The 17500-nt window shown below is 40.4% G+C and overlaps 1 protein-coding gene and 1 long non-coding RNA gene across 5 annotated transcripts in view; one reads left to right on the forward strand and one right to left on the reverse strand.

Moving 5' to 3' along the window:
- fstl5 (follistatin-like 5) overlaps positions 1-17500 on the reverse strand; it is a 465215-nt gene that overhangs the window by 301104 nt on the left and 146611 nt on the right. For all 4 annotated transcript variants that reach the window (XM_061891749.1, XM_061891746.1, XM_061891747.1 and 1 more), the window contains exon 4: positions 4256-4495. In XM_061891749.1, coding sequence (XP_061747733.1) covers positions 4256-4495 — 240 coding nt within the window. The remainder of the gene's footprint in view (positions 1-4255; positions 4496-17500) is intronic.
- On the forward strand, positions 15929-17464 carry LOC133546120 (uncharacterized). The gene is made up of 4 exons (XR_009804991.1): positions 15929-15995; positions 16410-16484; positions 16585-16755; positions 16843-17464. It is a non-coding gene; the product is annotated as an uncharacterized LOC133546120 (long non-coding RNA).

Here is a 17500-nt window from a genome sequence, read left to right on the forward strand (position 1 = left end):
TATATTAAAATTAGTGTATAAACATTCAGGGTGGAAAAAAGTTCCGTGTATAGAGTTCAGTGATACGTGTGGACTGCAATATGATGGCAATCACACATAAGAGATATGTGTAGACTGCAATATGATGGCGGTCACACATCAGAGATATGTGTAGACTGCAATATGATGGCAGTCACACATAAGAGATATGTGTAGACTGCAATATGATGGCAGTCACACATAAGAGATACGTGTAGACTGCAATATGATGGCAGTCACGCTTAAGAGATACGTGTAGACTGCAATTTGATGGCAGTCACACATAAGAGATACGTGTAGACTGCAATATGATGGCAGTCACACATAAGAGATACGTGTGGACTGCAATTTGATGGCAGTCACACATAAGAGATACGTGTAGACTGCAATATGATGGCAGTCACACATAAGAGATACGTGTAGACTGCAATATGATGGCAGTCACACGTAAGAGATACGTGTAGACTGCAATATGATGGCAGTCACACATAAGAGATGCGTGCAGACTGTGATATGATAGCAGTCACACATAAGAGATACATGTAGACTGGAATATGATGGCGGTCACACATCAGAGATATGTGTAGACTGCAATATGAAGGCAGTCACACATAAGAGATACGTGTAGACTGCAATATGATGGCAGTCACACATAAGAGATACGTGTAGACTGCAATATAATGGCAGTCACACGTAAGAGATACGTGTAGACTGCAATATGATGGCAGTCACACATAAGAGATACATGTCGACTGCAATATGATGGCAGTCACACATAAGAGATACGTGTAGACTGCAATATGATGGCAGTTACACATAACATACGTGTAGACTGCAATATGACGGCAGTCACACATAAGAGATACGTGTAGACTGCAATATGATGGCAGTCACGCGTAAGAGATACGTGTAGACTGCAATTTGATGGCAGTCACACATAAGAGATACGTGTAGACTGCAATATGATGGCAGTCACACATAAGAGATACGTGTGGACTGCAATTTGATGGCAGTCACACATAAGAGATACGTGTAGACTGCAATATGATGGCAGTCACACATAAGAGATACGTGTAGACTGCAATATGATGGCAGTCACACGTAAGAGATACGTGTAGACTGCAATATGATGGCAGTCACACGTAAGAGATACGTGTAGACTGCAATATGATGGCAGTCACACATAAGAGATACGTGTAGACTGCGAGAGGACGCTAGTAAACAACACCAAAACTTTAAATGTTTCATTGAAAATATAGAATATTACACTTGGCAATCAAAAATGTGTCAAAATATTGGGGGTTAAATCACAAAAAAATATTCCCAGGCGTGGCACTGCTGCTGCCCGCTGCTCCCCTCACTTCCCAGGGGGTGATCAAGGGCGATGGGTCAAATGCAGAGGACACATTTCACCACACCTAGTGTGTGTGTGACAAACATTGGTACTCTAACTTAACTTTGATTATGATGGTTTGTCCTGGGCATGACGGGGGGGGGGGCTTCGAAATCATCGACAGTTGATTAGATAACCAGGCCCAGGTGGACCTTCTACGCATCTGTCGCTGATTTCGAAGCCGGTCCTAGCACACCCTGCTTCGCTGCAGGCCCGCAGGCCACACCCCCCTCCACATACTGTTACCCCAGGTGACCCTTGGCAAAGGCCTAGTACCTGACTGCCCCCCTAGCTAGGGATACAGTGAAGACATCAACGGCGGAGCAGGCGGAACACGATAGATTTAAGAACTACCACAACGGCTACGAAGGCGGAGGAAGGCTGCAGCAGAAAAGGGACCCCAGGCGTCTTGGACTCCATGCCAATGGACCCTGACCCGATTCTTTCAATGATCATGTAGTGACTGTCTGTTATATGACTCTTAAGGGTTACAGCTGCAAAATTAGCGAAGCAAAAAGGTTAGCATGCTGGAATGCTAATATTTTTTTCCTCACCGTTATTTTTCACCAATGACAATCAGCCAATTCTAATGCTTTTAAAACAGGCAGCTGTTTGGGCTGCTTTAAGCAAGGTATATGACTCTTAAGGGTTACAGCTGCAAAATTAGCAAAGCGAAAATAGCTTGAAAGGTTAGCATGCTGGATTGCTAATATTTTTTTCCTCACCGTTATTTTTCAGCAATGACAATCAGCCAATTATAATGCTTTTAAAACAGGCAGCTTTGTGGCCTATTTTAAGAAAGTTATATGACTCTTAAGGGGTTACAGCTGCAAAATTAGAGAAGCAAAAATAGCTTGAAAGGTTAGCATGCTGGATTGCTAATATTTTTTTCCTCACCGTTATTTTTCACCAATGACAATCAGCCAATTCTAATGCTTTTAAAACAGGCAGCTGTTTGGGCTTCGTTAAGCAAGTTATATGACTCTTAAGGGTTACAGCTGCAAAATTAGCGAAGCAAAAATTGCTTGAAAGGTTAGCATGCTGGAATGCTAATATTTTTTCCTCACTATTAATTTTCACCAATTAAAGTCAGCCAATTATAATGCTTTTAAAACAGGCAGCTGTTTGGGCTGCTTTAAGCAAGTTTTTTGACTCTTAAGGGTTACAGCTGCAAAATTAGAGAAGCAAAAATAGCTTGAAAGGTTAGCATGCTCGAATGCTAATATTTTTTTTCTCACCGTTATTTTTCACCAATGACAAACAGGTAATTATTATGCTTTTTACAACAGGCAGCTGTTTGGGCTGCTTTAAGCAAGTTTTTTTTACTCTTAAGGGTTACAGCTGCAAAACTAGCGAAGCAAAAATAGCTTGGAAGTTTAGCCTCCTGGAATGCTAATATTTTTTCCTCACCCTTATTTTTCACCAATGACAATCAGCCAATTCTAATGCTTTTAAAACAGGCAACTGTTTGGGCTGCTTTAAGCACGGTATATGACTCTTAAGGGTTACAGCTGCAATATTAGAGAAGCAAAAATAGCTTGAAAGTTAGCATGCTGGAATGCTAATATTTTTTTCCTCACCGTTATATTTCACCAATGACAATCAGGCAATTATAATGCTTTTAAAACAGGCAGCTGTTTGGCCTGCTTTAAGCAAGGTATAAGACTCCTAAGGGTTACAGCTGCAAAATTAGCGAAGCAAAAATAGCTTGAAAGGTTAGCATGCTGGAATGCTATTTTTTTTTGCTCACCGTTATTTTTCAGCAATGACAATCAGCCAATTATTATGCTTTTTACAACAGGCAGCTGTTTGGGCTGCTTTAAGCAAGTTTTTTTTTACTCTTAAGGGTTACAGCTGCAAAACTAGCGAAGCAAAAATAGCTTGAATGTTAGCATGCTTGAATGCTAATATTTTTTCCTCACCGTTATTTTTCACCAATGACAATCAGCCAATTCTAATGCTTTTAAAACAGGCAGCTGTTTGGGCTGCTTTAAGCAAGTTACATGACTCTTAAGGGTTACAGCTGCAAAATTAGCGAAGCAAAAATAGCTTGAAAGGTTAGCATGCTGGAATGCTAATATTTTTTCCTCACTGTTATTTTTCAGCAATGACAATCAGCCAATTATAATGATTTTAAAACAGGCAGCTGTTTGGGCTGCTTTAAGCAAGTTATATGACTCTTAAGGGTTACAGCTGCAAAATTAGCAAAGCAAAAATAGCTTGAAAGGTTAGCATGCTGGAATACTAATTGTTTTTCCTCACCAATGACAATCAGCCAATTAGAATGCTTTTACAACAGGCAGCTGTGTGGGCTGCTTTAAGGTCCTTCCACCCTCATTGGGGTCCTTCAGGCATTAGAGGGGCTGTCACGCCAAATGTCTCCCGGGGGGAAGGTTTTTGTAAGGGGGGAAGAAATTTGGCATGACAGTACCCGCTGATCTGTATTGGAGATTTGCATAACTCCTGAAAATTTGCGCGTACCCGCCACTGTAGTCAGTGCCGATACCATAGTGGATGAGCTTATTATTTTCCTCTATCTTCTTGTTACGGGACATTCATCCTTGGCCGTTGCCGTTTCTAATATAAAGTAGTGTAAAGTCCTTCATGGTTGTGTAGTACTACAGTTTTTACAGGAGAGGTACTTCAAAATGAGTTCATTTCTGGATGTGTTGAATGACATTGAGGTGTAGAACTTCTAAGAAGTGTTCTGGTGCCGTGTGAATGTTTGTGTGAATCCTGCTAGAATCCGGTCCTCCGGGCTACAACGGACCGGATCAGCATGATAAAGGTTAGTCTCTTACACATGCAGACTGTTATTAGGTAAATGGCCCAGGTGGGACATACCTTTGTAGAAGCAGTCCTGGCTGTGCACGATGGCGATCCGGCGGCGCTGCGAGCAGGCGGCGCGGTGCAGCTGGCAGTGGTTGGAGTAGAGCTTCCCGTCTGAGCCGCACACTGGCTTGTAGCGCTCCTTGCAGCGGTCCGGGCAGCCGCAATCTCCCCGGCCTGTGGCCTGGTTGACGGTGCAGCGACGGCCGGGGCCGCAGTACTTGAGCTGGCACGGGTTGGCGTGGCCCGGCATACCTGCAAACACACCAATAGAGGGGTATGAGGGCACGGGTGGTAAAGAGGCGGCTTTTTTTGGCTGATGTCGGATGCCTCGTACTGTTGATAATACCACATGTGGTTTCTTTAAGTCCATCTAGAAGAATTTTAATCACTGGGACTTTTTGATGTCACCCTCACTCAAGACTACTTTATCTCTACAGAACTGTTTCATGAGGGGTTCCCTCATCCATTGCATTCACATACAATGGTTTATATAGGGCACAGAGCGGGTGGGCACAGAGCGGGTGGGCACAGAGTGGGTGGGTACAGGCGGGCTTAGGGGCGTGGTGATTGGCTCATGTGTTACCTAGCAGGTGTTTACCGTCTGTGGCGGCATGTTGAAATCATGTAATGCTTCCATTAAAGTCTCCTGATGATTGAGGGAACCCCTCATGAAACAGTTCTGTAGAGATGAAGTAGTCTTGTGATTTTTCCCACACATACACATATATATATATATATATATATATATATATATATATATATATATATATATATATATATATATATATGTGTATATATATATATATATATATATATATATATATATATATATATATATATATATATATATGTATATACATATATATATATGTGTATATATATATATATATATATATATATATATATATATTATATATATATATATATATATATACACACAATTTCGGTTCGGTACGTACCTCGGTTTAGAGGTCACGGTTCGGTTCATTTTTCGGTACAGTAAGAAATCAACAAAATATACATTTTTGGGTTATTTATTTACCAAATTTGTAAACAATGGCTTTATCCTTTTAACATTGGGAACACTATAATAATTCTGCCCATGTTAATCCACAATAAACTGCCTCATATTAGTACACTATTTCACATTTTGTTTAATAATAATAATAATAATAATAATACAATGTACTCTATAAGGGTTGACAGCAAAGAAGACATGAAAGGGGACAAAATGAAGCATCCATCAATAGTTCTTGGCGACCACAAAGCATGAAAGTATCCGTGTCTGCAGGCTATTGCTATAAAAATAAACAGCCAGGATACAATTTTAAAGAGCGGTTTAGGCAGTGATAGCCTGAGGTTGTTATGTCTCGGATGCATGATACTTGTCTGCATGAGGCAGCAAATTACAGACCTCATTTCTCCCCATTTGTATTAAAACAGGTAATAAAGCGTGCTCAATCACGCTGTCTGGGAGCGACATTGTCCTCGACAAACTCCGGCTGATTCCGCTGTCTGACGTCACACCGCCGCAAAGAATCTGCCACTTTATTCATTCCCAGCGGTAATGATTATTCCGCCAATTGCTGCGACACGGGCGAGCATCCTCTCTGCCACCGGCGGGGTCGTTGAAGGTCGCGCTCGTTCGTCATCACCTCTGTGCTGGCAGTCAGTCCACAACAAACACATTTGTTTAGTCGCGGAGGCTTTTTTTGTTGCCTCTCAATGCTACCTGGGAGTTTTTTTGAAGTAATGAATATGCCTGAAATTCAATCCGGAGTTCAGGACCTGCAGGTTTAAGTCATGCATTTTTCCTAGGGATGCACCGATTAATCGGTAACCGAATATGGCAAAAAAAGCCACATTCGGCCTTCGGTGGATTGAGTTAAAAACAAGGCCGAATAGTGGCATGTGACGCAATTTTTTGACGCGGTGACGCAATCAACCAACGTGCAGTGACGTTGGGATATGTTGTGTACCTGTATAAGTGTATGAGGTTACAAGCATACACTTAATTGAGATTTAATGAGGCCTCTGTTTACATTATTAGCCTGTTGTGTAGGCTACCTGTATAAGTGTATGAGGTTACAAGCACACACTTAATTGAGATTTACTTGAGCCTTCTGTTTACATTATTAGCATATCTACTGTGGCTAAGCAGACTTTTGCCAAAAAGACAATAATTCATTTGTTGTGGGTTTATCCACTTTAATGCACTTTTTTTTTTTTTTTTGGAATGCATGTTTTGTTTGAAGGCCTAATATAAATGAAAAACTTTGTGCTTTTTTTTGAAAAGCAAAGGCTAGTGGAATATTAAAAACAATGTCAATATTCAATAAAAAAAATACTTTATTTGAAAAACATGTCTAAATATTTATTCTAGGCTATTTGTGCAATATAAAAAAAATTATTCATTATTCGGTAATTCGGCCTTCGGCCAAGCGTTTAAGTTTTATTCGGCTTCGGCCACAAATTTTCATTTCGGTGCATCCCTAATTTTTCCCCATGGCTAAAAATAAATACGGTATTTCCGGACCATAAGGCACACTGCCGATGATTGGTCTATTTTTGATCGTTTTTCATATATAAGGCACACCAGATTATAGGGCGCTTTAAAAGGTGTCACATTGCATGCATCGTGTGTGCGTGTAGAGCATGGCTATCAAACTCTGGCCCGCGGGCCAATATGGGCATGGATCATCGGCATAGATGGCAAGGGTGTGAAGAGGGTGAGTAGAAGGTGATATCGCCAGGCTGACTGCCTGGCAACTGCAGGCTTAAATGGTGATGTGGTGATTGACAACAGGTGCATGAGTCCAAGTGAATTAGATAGATAGATATATAGATAGTACTTTATTTATTCCGTCAGGAGAGTTCCTTCAGGAAAATTACAATTTTCAGCACAATCCCATTCAAAATCAGACAAACATTACAGGTGCATGAGTCGTGAGAACAGGTGAACTGATTGGTAGTGATGGAAACAAAAATAAAAAAAAAACAGGGTTTCGCAAAAACAGGAACTAATGGATTCAAAAACTAAACAGAACATAACTGAACAGAACATGATCACAAAGACATGACATTTTCGGAGTAAAATGATGACATTTGCCAATTAGTTTTATATTATTGCCAACATTTTTGTTATGATCCGCTGCCCGGATCATTCCATATTCTTGTTTTGTTCCACTTTTTATCACTCTCTGTTGTTTGACTTCCTTAGTTCCTGTTTGTTCTGTCACCATGGTTGCTTATTGCTTTCACCTGCCCCTTGCTTTCGATGCACACCTGTTTTTGTTAATCACCGTCCTTATTTAAGCCAGCCCTTTCTGTTAATTCACTCTCGGATCCTAATTTGCTTACACGCAACAAGTGATGACTGCTATTTACTGTTTTCTACTCGCTAGCTTTCACGCTACGCCTGGTTTTACCCTAGCTCTCATGTTTGAAGTTTTTGTTTCGCCTTTTGTGCCCTTGTGCCAAGTGTAAGTGTTTCTGTTTGTTTCCCTAACTCCCATGCTAGCGCCTTTGGTTTGCCTTTTCTGCCTAGCACCGGTGTTTTTGTTCTTAGCCTGTTTTTAATTAAATCAATCTTTATTTCTTACCATACGCTGTGTTCTTGCCTGACCGCATCCACGGAAGAACAAATCCGGCATCACTATGCCCAGCAAACGTCACAATTTTACAGTTTTCTTATAAAATTGTGGCTTTGGTCGAGTAAAATTACGACTCTTTTTATAAAATTGCCCAAATTTTGAGCTTTTCTCTGGAAAATTGTGACTGCAATTGAGTAAAATTCCAGCTTTTATCATAATATTGCACAAATGTTCAGGGCGGTAGATTTCGGTTGGTAGAGTGGTTGTAGGTTCGATTCCCACTTCCGCCATCCTAGTCACTGCCGTTGTGTCCTCGGGCAAGACACTTTACCCACCTGCTCCCGGTGCCACCCACACTGGTTTAAATGTAACTTAGATATTGGGTTTCACTACGTAAAACGCTTTGAGTCACTAGAGAAAAGCGCTATATACATATAATTCACTTCACTTTTTCTTGCGATGAGTAAAATTATGACATTTATTATCATAATGCCAAATTTCTTGTGAAATTGTGACCTTTTTCTTGTGAAATTCAAACACATTTTCCACAACGAGCTTTTTTATATTTGCATAGTATGTATATTGTCGGAGTTAGTTTGTGACGAACCCCAAGATGCAGAGAAGGAGGCAGGCATTGCGTGGCAAAACATGATTTAATTTAAGTACTAAAACAAGAACAAACAAAAGGGTACCAACAAAGGGTGCACACGCTGGCGGATAACAAACTTGGCTATGAACAAAACAAACTGAAAGCAGGGAACAAAAAGCTACAAACAGCTACCGAATATAGCTTAACGCTATGCTGCAAAGACACGACCAGTAGGAACGACGAGTAGAAATGACATTGACACGACAGGAGCGACAATACATGGCAATAATCTAGCACAGACTGGAGAAAACAGGTCTAAATAGGAGCGGGCTGATTGACACCAGGTGTGGCCAGGTGCCAATCAGCCACAGCTGAGGGGACACAGCGTTCAGGGAGAAAGACAGGAAACACTACACACACACAGGAAACAAGGACAAATGCAGAGGAAAGTAATGTGTGTGTGTGTGTGTGTGTGTTGTAGTAAAGGCTGCAGAGAGATTGCAGATGTAGTAGGACAGCGGCGTGAGCTAAGCCTCAATATGGCAGCAACGCATAAGTAGACCACAACAAACCCGGGGCTCTTTTGGCTGCCTGCACTGAATCTAAATGCTCACATCCAAGCCCAGCGACGTGCCCTCCTGTCTTCAAGCACTTTCCCATACACCCCAACCCCAAAAAATGCACTCAGGTTCCTATTTGGGATGCTTCATTGTGTCGCCTCCTGCTGAACCGAGCCTGTTTGTCTGCTCTCCGTGTCATGTTTTCCATTACGGCAGCTGGCCGACCCCGGGGAGCGAGCGCGGTGCGGTAGACGGCGAGGTCGGTCGAGATAAAGCCTGTTGATGATGACCGCTATTTTTTTTTCCCCACGCTTCGAACCCTGCGGCTTATAAAACGGTGTGGGTAATCCATGGATTTTTGCAAATAATAAAAAAAAAACAGGCAAAGACCATTGGATGGTGTGTTATTGTTCATGCTATGGCGCCATCTTTTGGACGAGTTTGCATACTGCAGGTGCTGCTGTGCCCTTCATTTTGGATCAGAGCTGGGCAAATTTTTTGACACACATATGTGTATACATGATATATCCACATTTAGCTGTACAGTATGTGTAATTAGGTCCCTTTTATTCAGGAACACTAATACCAAAATGTACAATGTCCCATAGAGTTCTAAAACGTTATGACAGACCACCTAAAAAAAAAGAAAATACCGTTTTTGTTTGGGACACCCAAAATGTACATGACAATAAAGAAAGTGGGATTTACGATGTTAACTATGAACAATAAAACACTGAATATTGACTGCTTGACAGCACGACTGGAGATGGAGGAGCGCCGGGCCACGCCTCTGCAAAGGCTTGCAAAGCTGCAGGTAATATGCAATCAGCGCACATGGTCATAATCAAGAAAAGCAGCATAAAGACCAGCGGCTCAAAAATCCTGTGCCGGAACGTAGTTCACTCCTCGCAGTAAGCATCCCTCGCATACTTGCTCTCTCTCTGTGCCTTCCCAGTTACGGCATCTTATGTCCTCTGTGTTTACCGCAGTGCTTTTGCTGTCTCCTGTGATCGAGCTGTGTGCCTCGACTTCCTTTTGGACTCTGGACTGCCTCCCTTGAACTTTTACCCCTGCTTGGGGATAGACCTGTTGACACCTCGCTATACCCCCAACAACCTGCCTGTCTCACGGATGTTTGAGCCTGCCTTTCCCCTCCAGGACTTCCGCCTCTCGCTCAACACTCACGGTAACACTCAGCAATTCCTACACAAAGTCTCACAAACACAAAAACACCTTTGACATTTAGTCACACTCCATTCTCGAGTTGATTATATTATTTTATATATATATATATATATATATATATATATATATATATATATATATACATATATATACACATATATATAGAGCTACTACGCTCCCTTGTGGTCTGTGCCGTCAACTCTCCTCCTTTACACAATAATATATACATATTTTACTTTTCAGGCCAAGCAAAACATAACAAACATGTACAATATGAATGCAAAGTGTTATAAACACCTACAATATGATATATTATCGCGTAAAAGTCTGCTTCTGCATCTGTTTCTGACACATATTTGGGGCTGGCTGCTCTGAAAACAAACTCCGCCCACTGCATTGTTCCTGGTCTGAGCTGCTGTGACGTAGATTACCGTAATAACTACTATAACACTCAAAAGTGCAGATTTCAACCATTGAAATACTTTCTATAGTTCAAGACTTTCGGTCTTTCAAAACAGCACTGCACATCATAATGGTGGTGACAGTTTTGATGTTAAAGGTCTAAAAAAAAATGGTGTAGAACTTTCAGTCGGCCGGATTGAAAATCTTAACGGGCCGCATGTGGCCCGCGGGTCATATTTTGCCCAAGTCTGGTTTAGATGGAGGAAGTAGTAGTGCCATTCGGTCTTTTAGCCATTCAGAGCGTTTCTACTTGTATAGATTCTTCATCCAACACTCCAAGCAACATTTGTAGGTTTTACAATATAACTATAACAATTCACACTGACTAAACTGTCCCATGTGTAATTAATGTAGGAGTGTTTTCATGCATAATTGTACATGCTATCGTAGTGTAATGAAGCTAGAATTGTTAGCATTAGCTAAATGCTATGCTTTATATATCAGTATTATTAACTCACAATGACATATATTTTGTATTGTTTCGCTTTCACAAATTCCTCAATAAATTCACCCCAAAAAACACAGCATGGAGTTATTGAGTCCGTTCAGCTGATTGCCAGTGGGTCCACGGCGATGACTTCTGTTTTGTTTGAACAGCTGTTTTACTGCCGTGTTACGGACACTGTTTGGAAACAATTAAGGCAAGTCAATAAAAAACGCAATAATTCGGTATCAAAATCCCAATAAAACCGTGGGGTGATACGGTACAAATTATTGTGGGCGAGGACCAGGTGTGGAACATCGTAAAAGAGAAAAATTTTTGTTTTTTCTTACATTTCCTAAAGTTTTAAAAATAATATATCCAGAACTTTCTGAGTTATGTTGCTAATAGACAGAAACGATACAACCTATGGAAGGATTAATATAGCAAAATGATTTGCAAGCCTGTATCTCAGTCTGTGCCGTTGTGTTTTTGATCAGAAAGAACCCTCAATATGCTGTCTACCGTAATTTCCGGACTATAAGGAGCACTTAAAAGCCTTGTTTTTCCTCAAAACTCGACATTGCGCCTTATAACCAGGAGCGCCTAATGTACGGAATAAGTTTGGTTGAGCTTACCCACCTCGAAACTGTTTTATTCGGTACATGGTGTAATAATAAGTGTGACCAGTAGATGGCAGCCACACATAAAAGATACGTGTAGACTGCAATATGATGACCTACCTGTCACACATAAGTGATACATGTAGACTGCGATATGATGGCAGTCACACATAAGAGTTACGTGTAGACTGCGATATGATGGCAGTCTCACATAAAAAACACATGTAGACTGCAATATGATGGCAGTCACCCATAAGAGATATATGTAGATTGCAATATGATGGCAGTCTCACATAAAAAACACATGTAGACTGCAATATGATGGCAGTCACCCATAAGAGATATATGTAGATTGCAATATGATGGCAGTCACACATAAGAGATACGTGTAGACTGCAATATGATAGCAGTCACATATAATAGATATGTGTAGACTGCAATATGATGGCAGTCACACATAAGAGATACGTGTAGACTGTGATATAATGGCAGTCACACATAAGAGATATGTGTAGACTGCGATATGATGGCAGTCTCATATAAGAGATGCATGTAGACTGCGATATGATGGCAGTCACGCATAAGAGATCTGTGTAGACTGCGATATGATGGCAGTCACACATAAGAGATGTGTAGACTGCAATATGATGGCAGTCACACATAAGATATACGTGTAGACTGCAATGTTATGGCAATGTTACATAAGAGATATGTGTAGACTGCAATATAATGGCAGTCACACATAACAGATACGTGTAGACTGCAATATGACTCAAGTAAACAAAACTAACATTTTACATGTTCCATTGAAAATATAGAACATTACACACGGCGCTCAAAAATATATCAACATATTTTAGTGGGACTGGTAAGCTATGAAGCCGCAAAGCTTGATTGATTCCACTGTGCTTCAACATAGGAGTATTATTATGGTGTGTGTATAAGGTAAGACACCGTCACACATATGAAATATGTGTAGACTGCAATATGACGCCTGTAAAAAAAACACCGAAACGTTAAATATTTAATTGAAAATAAAGAACATTACACAAGGCACTCAAAAATATGTTAAAATGTTTTAGTATGACTTTGAAGCCGCATAGTCAGAGATACTATGGTGTGTGTATAAGGACCACAAAACGGCACCCATTAGCAGATATATTTTCTGGTGTTTTGTTTTACAATATTATGCAAAACCAACTTTTCTTACCTTCTGTCAAAATGTTTTAGTAGGACTTTAATAAACTATGAAGCTGCGCCCCTTGATGGATTAACTGTGCACAATAATAATCCCCTCAATTCCCCCCCAAAAATGGATTAACTCGCTGGAATATAAAGACAATATAACATACATCCATAAACCTGGATGCAAATGCAAAAGTGTAATATTTGTATATGTACTGTAATCTATTTATTTATACCTGCACCTTATTGCTTTTTTATCCAGCACTACCTGTCAGGCTCGGACTGTGGATGTTTGTGCTGACTATATACAAACAAAACAAAACTAGCACGGTGGCATAAATACACAAACTTACACGGCATGAACTGGACGAGGGCATGAAGGAGGTGCAGCATGGGTGGCGTGTGTGCGAGTGTGAAGATCCCAGACTGATGGACAGAAAGTAAAATCCTTAAATAGTAGCAGTGGTAATGAAAAATAGGTGTGAGAGGCTGATGACTAGGGGAAACTAATGAGTAGCTATGGTAACAAACAAAACCGGGAAGTGCAAAACGTGACTGAATGTCCAAAATCAAAACATAACATGACAAAACAAAACATGATCCAGGTGCGACACTACCACGAGCTAATGCAACAAAATTGTGTTCGTATCTGTACTGTAAAAATCAAATTTGAATGACAATTAAAAGGAAGTCTAAGTCTAAGTCTTAAGGCTACCATAGTCAGACGTACTGTGCTTCAACATATGTTATTATTATAGTGTGTATATAAGGAGCTACTAGCATACATTATCCGTCGTTTTGTTTCGCAATATTATGCAAACAAAACATTTCTTACCTTCTGGTACCTGCTGATGTGAATTTGAGATCTGCATAAGTCCTAAAAATGTGCGCATGTCCGCCACTGTAGTCCGTGCGGACACGGTAGTCGATAAGCATCTTATATTTATGGGACATTCATCCTTCGATGTTGCCATTTCTAATATAATGTAGTGTAAAGTTCCTACTCGTATCGGTCAGTAAACTCACCATGAAAGCGTTAAAACATACCGGTGTAGTGAGTGTACATTATTCACCCGAGGAACTTTAGTTATTAGAGAGTTCTGGTCGGACTGTTTTTCACGGGGCACAATTCCGGCGTCGTTTCCAGATGAGGAGATGCTGCTCTGTTATTGATTTAACCCTTGTGTAATGTTTGTATTGTTCTTCCTCATAAAAGTGTTTGATTGTGTGGCATTGAAAGCCACAAAATGCAACGAGTCCATCAGACCCACAAACGCTGGCTAAGTAACAACAATATGAACGTTGCACGGAAAATTTATCTGTCAGTTTCTGCATCCCACAGGGATTCCTCTATTGTGTTTCTGCACCTGCGGTTCCCACACGAGGTTGCAACATTGTTTGTCAACACTGTCTGCTCTCGTTTTCTCGCACATTTGGCCTTTGAATATCCTTGTGTACCCACACTCTGTCCACCTCCTTTATATGCCTGCTGTGTGTGTGTGTGTGTGTGTGTGGTACACAGAACATCAAATTCCACACTTCTATTAGCCCCGGGTTCAGTGGACCCGTACATCTTATATGTAATAGAAATGTGTAGGGGGCGTGTATGGTGTGTGGTCATTAAACATCTATTCTGAAATATGTTCTTGACAGAAAATGAGCCAAAGTCAGTGAGTCTCAGTTTGGAAAAATAACTATTTTTATCATTTTTTCTTTTAATAAAAAATTAAAACGGGTCCCACAGACCTGAACACCAAGTCGAAACGTCATTAAAACAGCTAGGTCCATCTTTTGACACTCGTTCAACACCCGTCCTTGCACGCTACACCGCTACAACAAAGATGACGGAGAGAAGACACTGACAAAGTGGAGGCACGTAAATAAGGCCGCCCATAAAACGGCGCATCCTGAAGCAACTGTTAGAAAGCAACTTGAAAATTATCTGTAAAACATCATCTGTGCAACATTTTGACCAAACAACCACCAATACATGTTATGTAGACCACAAGGAAGTCTTTAACATTTGGAAAAAATAGTAATAATATGATTTCTTCAATGCGCCTTATAATCCGGTGCGCCTTATATATGAAAAATTATCAAATTAGACAATTTATCGGCAGTGTGCCTTATTATCCGGTGCGCCCTATGGTCTTTTTAGACACTCATATGTTAGTGAGTATGCCTCACGGAAAAACATAAACAAAACACATTTCTATATGAGTTGGTTAATTGTGTTAGATGTAAATATAAACAGAATACAATGATTTGCAAATTCTTTTCAACCCATGTTCAGTTAAAAATGCTACAAAGACAACATATTTGATGTTAAAACTGATTAACCTTTTTTTGTTTTGCAAATAATCATTCACTTTAGAATTTGATGCCAGCAACACGTGACAAAGAAGTTGGGAAAGGTGGCAATAAATACTGATAAAGTTGAGGAATGCTCATTAAACACTTATATGTAACATACCAAAGGTGTGCAGGCTAATTGAGAATAGGTGGGTGCCATGATTGGGTATAAAAACAGCTTCCCAAAAAATGCACAGTCTTTCACAAGAAAGGATGGGGCGAAGTTGTGACAGTTTGACCCCACACTGTCACTATTTGAACCTTGGCTTCGTCTCAAACCATGCACATTTTTTTTTAGTCAGTGGAAAGAAAGCATGCTCAACAAACAAATTGTAAGCTGTCACTCACCATGGCTCTGCATGTCGGGCTAAAAGAGTCAGGGTGGGGCTGAAGGCTTTATGTAGGTGAGCACACCTGCTTTGACTAATTAGGCCTAATTTGGGGCCAAACCATGATTGTCAGGAGCTGGGTGTTGCTGAGGGACATTTGAAAGTTGTGTTGTCTAAACCTGAACACACTGAGAACAAAAGTGACTGCTTTAAAAATGCAAAAGTACTATGTGAATACTTTTTAGACATCTGATGGTTATTTATGGTTAAATTTACAAAAGAACTGTTTTCTTAATTCCCCCTGTCAAATTGGTCCCAGCTAGTGGGCGGGGCTATGGGCTTTTTAAGTGGGGAAAATGCCATTTTGCTGCCAGTCTGCTGTCTGTCACTGCCAGAGGAGGTTCTCTGTCCTGACCAAGAGTTTCGGTTGTCATATATCAAACAACTACTGAGGTGATTATTTTGATGATGAGATTATGTTGTGATGTAACCGGTTAAATGAATTTTGTTGATTGCTAATTTATTTTGCTAAATCTGTTTTGTCATTTAATCCTTTACTTTGATATATTTGATGTTTGACCTTTTGATTGTAAATATATGTATTTTGATAAATGGATGATTTGTATTTTGATTATTTTTAATATGCTTATTTTGATTACTTATATATAGGCCTATTTAATGCACGCAACTTTGAAATATATTTAGAATATAAATGTACTATATATAAATACACAATACTAATATTGCCTTTATTTATTACTGTTACAGATTGTTGGTGCTTTGTCTTCCTGTTTTGTTCACCTTTTGACACTTTTTGAAATTTAAATTAATGTTTGTAAACTGTGCCTTGCCATCCTTGATTTGGAGTCTGGTTTGCAAAGGTGACATTACCTTCACCCGAGGCGGGGTGTGACAGAAGTACACCCCTTTGTCCACAACTGCGTGAGTAAATAGTCAAACAGTTTAAGAACAACGTTTCTCAAAGTGCAATTGCAAGAAATTTAGGGATTTCAACATCTACGGTCCATAATATGATCAAAAGGTTCAGAGAATCTGGAGAAATCACTCCACGTAAGCGGCATGGCCGTGACCTTCTATCCCTCAGACGGCACTGTACCAAAAACCGACATCAATCTCTAAAGGATATCACCACATGGGCTCAGGAACACTTCAGAAAAACCACTGCCACTAAATACAGTTCATCGCTACATCTGTAAGTGCAAGTTAAAGCTCTACAATGCAAAGCAAAAGCGATTTATCAACAACATCCACAAACGCCGCCGGCTTTTCTGGGTTCCAGATCATCTGAGATGGACTGATGCAAGGTGGTAAAGTGTTATTGTGCCTGAGGAGTCCACATTTCAAATTGTTTTTGTAAATATTCGACATCGTGTCTTTCGGACCAAAGGGGAAGCGAACCATCCAGACTGTTATCGACGCAAAGTTCAAAAGCCAGCATCTGTGATAGTTTGGGGGTGCATTAGTGCCCAAAGCATGGGTAACTTACACATCTGTGAAGGCACCATTAATGCTGAAAGGTACATACAGGTTTTGGAACATCATATGTTGTCATCTAAGCGCCGTCTTTTTCATGGACGCCAGTGCTTATTTCAGCAAGACAAAGCCAAGCCACATTCAGCAGGTGTTACAACAGCGTGGCTTAGTAAAAAGAGAGTGCGGGTACTTTCCTGGCCCCCCCACAGTCCAGACCTGTCTCCCATCAAAAATGTGTGGCGCGTTATGAAGCGTAAAATACGACAGCGGAGACCCCGGACTGTTGAACGACTGAAGCTCTACATAATACAAGAATGGGAAAGAATTCCACTTTCAAAGCTTCAACAATTAGTTTCCTCAGTTCCCAAACTTTTTTTGAGTGTTGTTAAAAGAAAAGGTGATGTAACACAGTGGTGAACATGCCCTTTCCCAACTACTTTGGCACGTGCTGCAGCCATGAAATT

The sequence above is a fragment of the Nerophis ophidion genome, linkage group LG29 (genome assembly GCF_033978795.1).
Source record: "Nerophis ophidion isolate RoL-2023_Sa linkage group LG29, RoL_Noph_v1.0, whole genome shotgun sequence".
In the NCBI taxonomy this organism is placed as follows: Eukaryota; Metazoa; Chordata; class Actinopteri; order Syngnathiformes; family Syngnathidae; genus Nerophis; species Nerophis ophidion.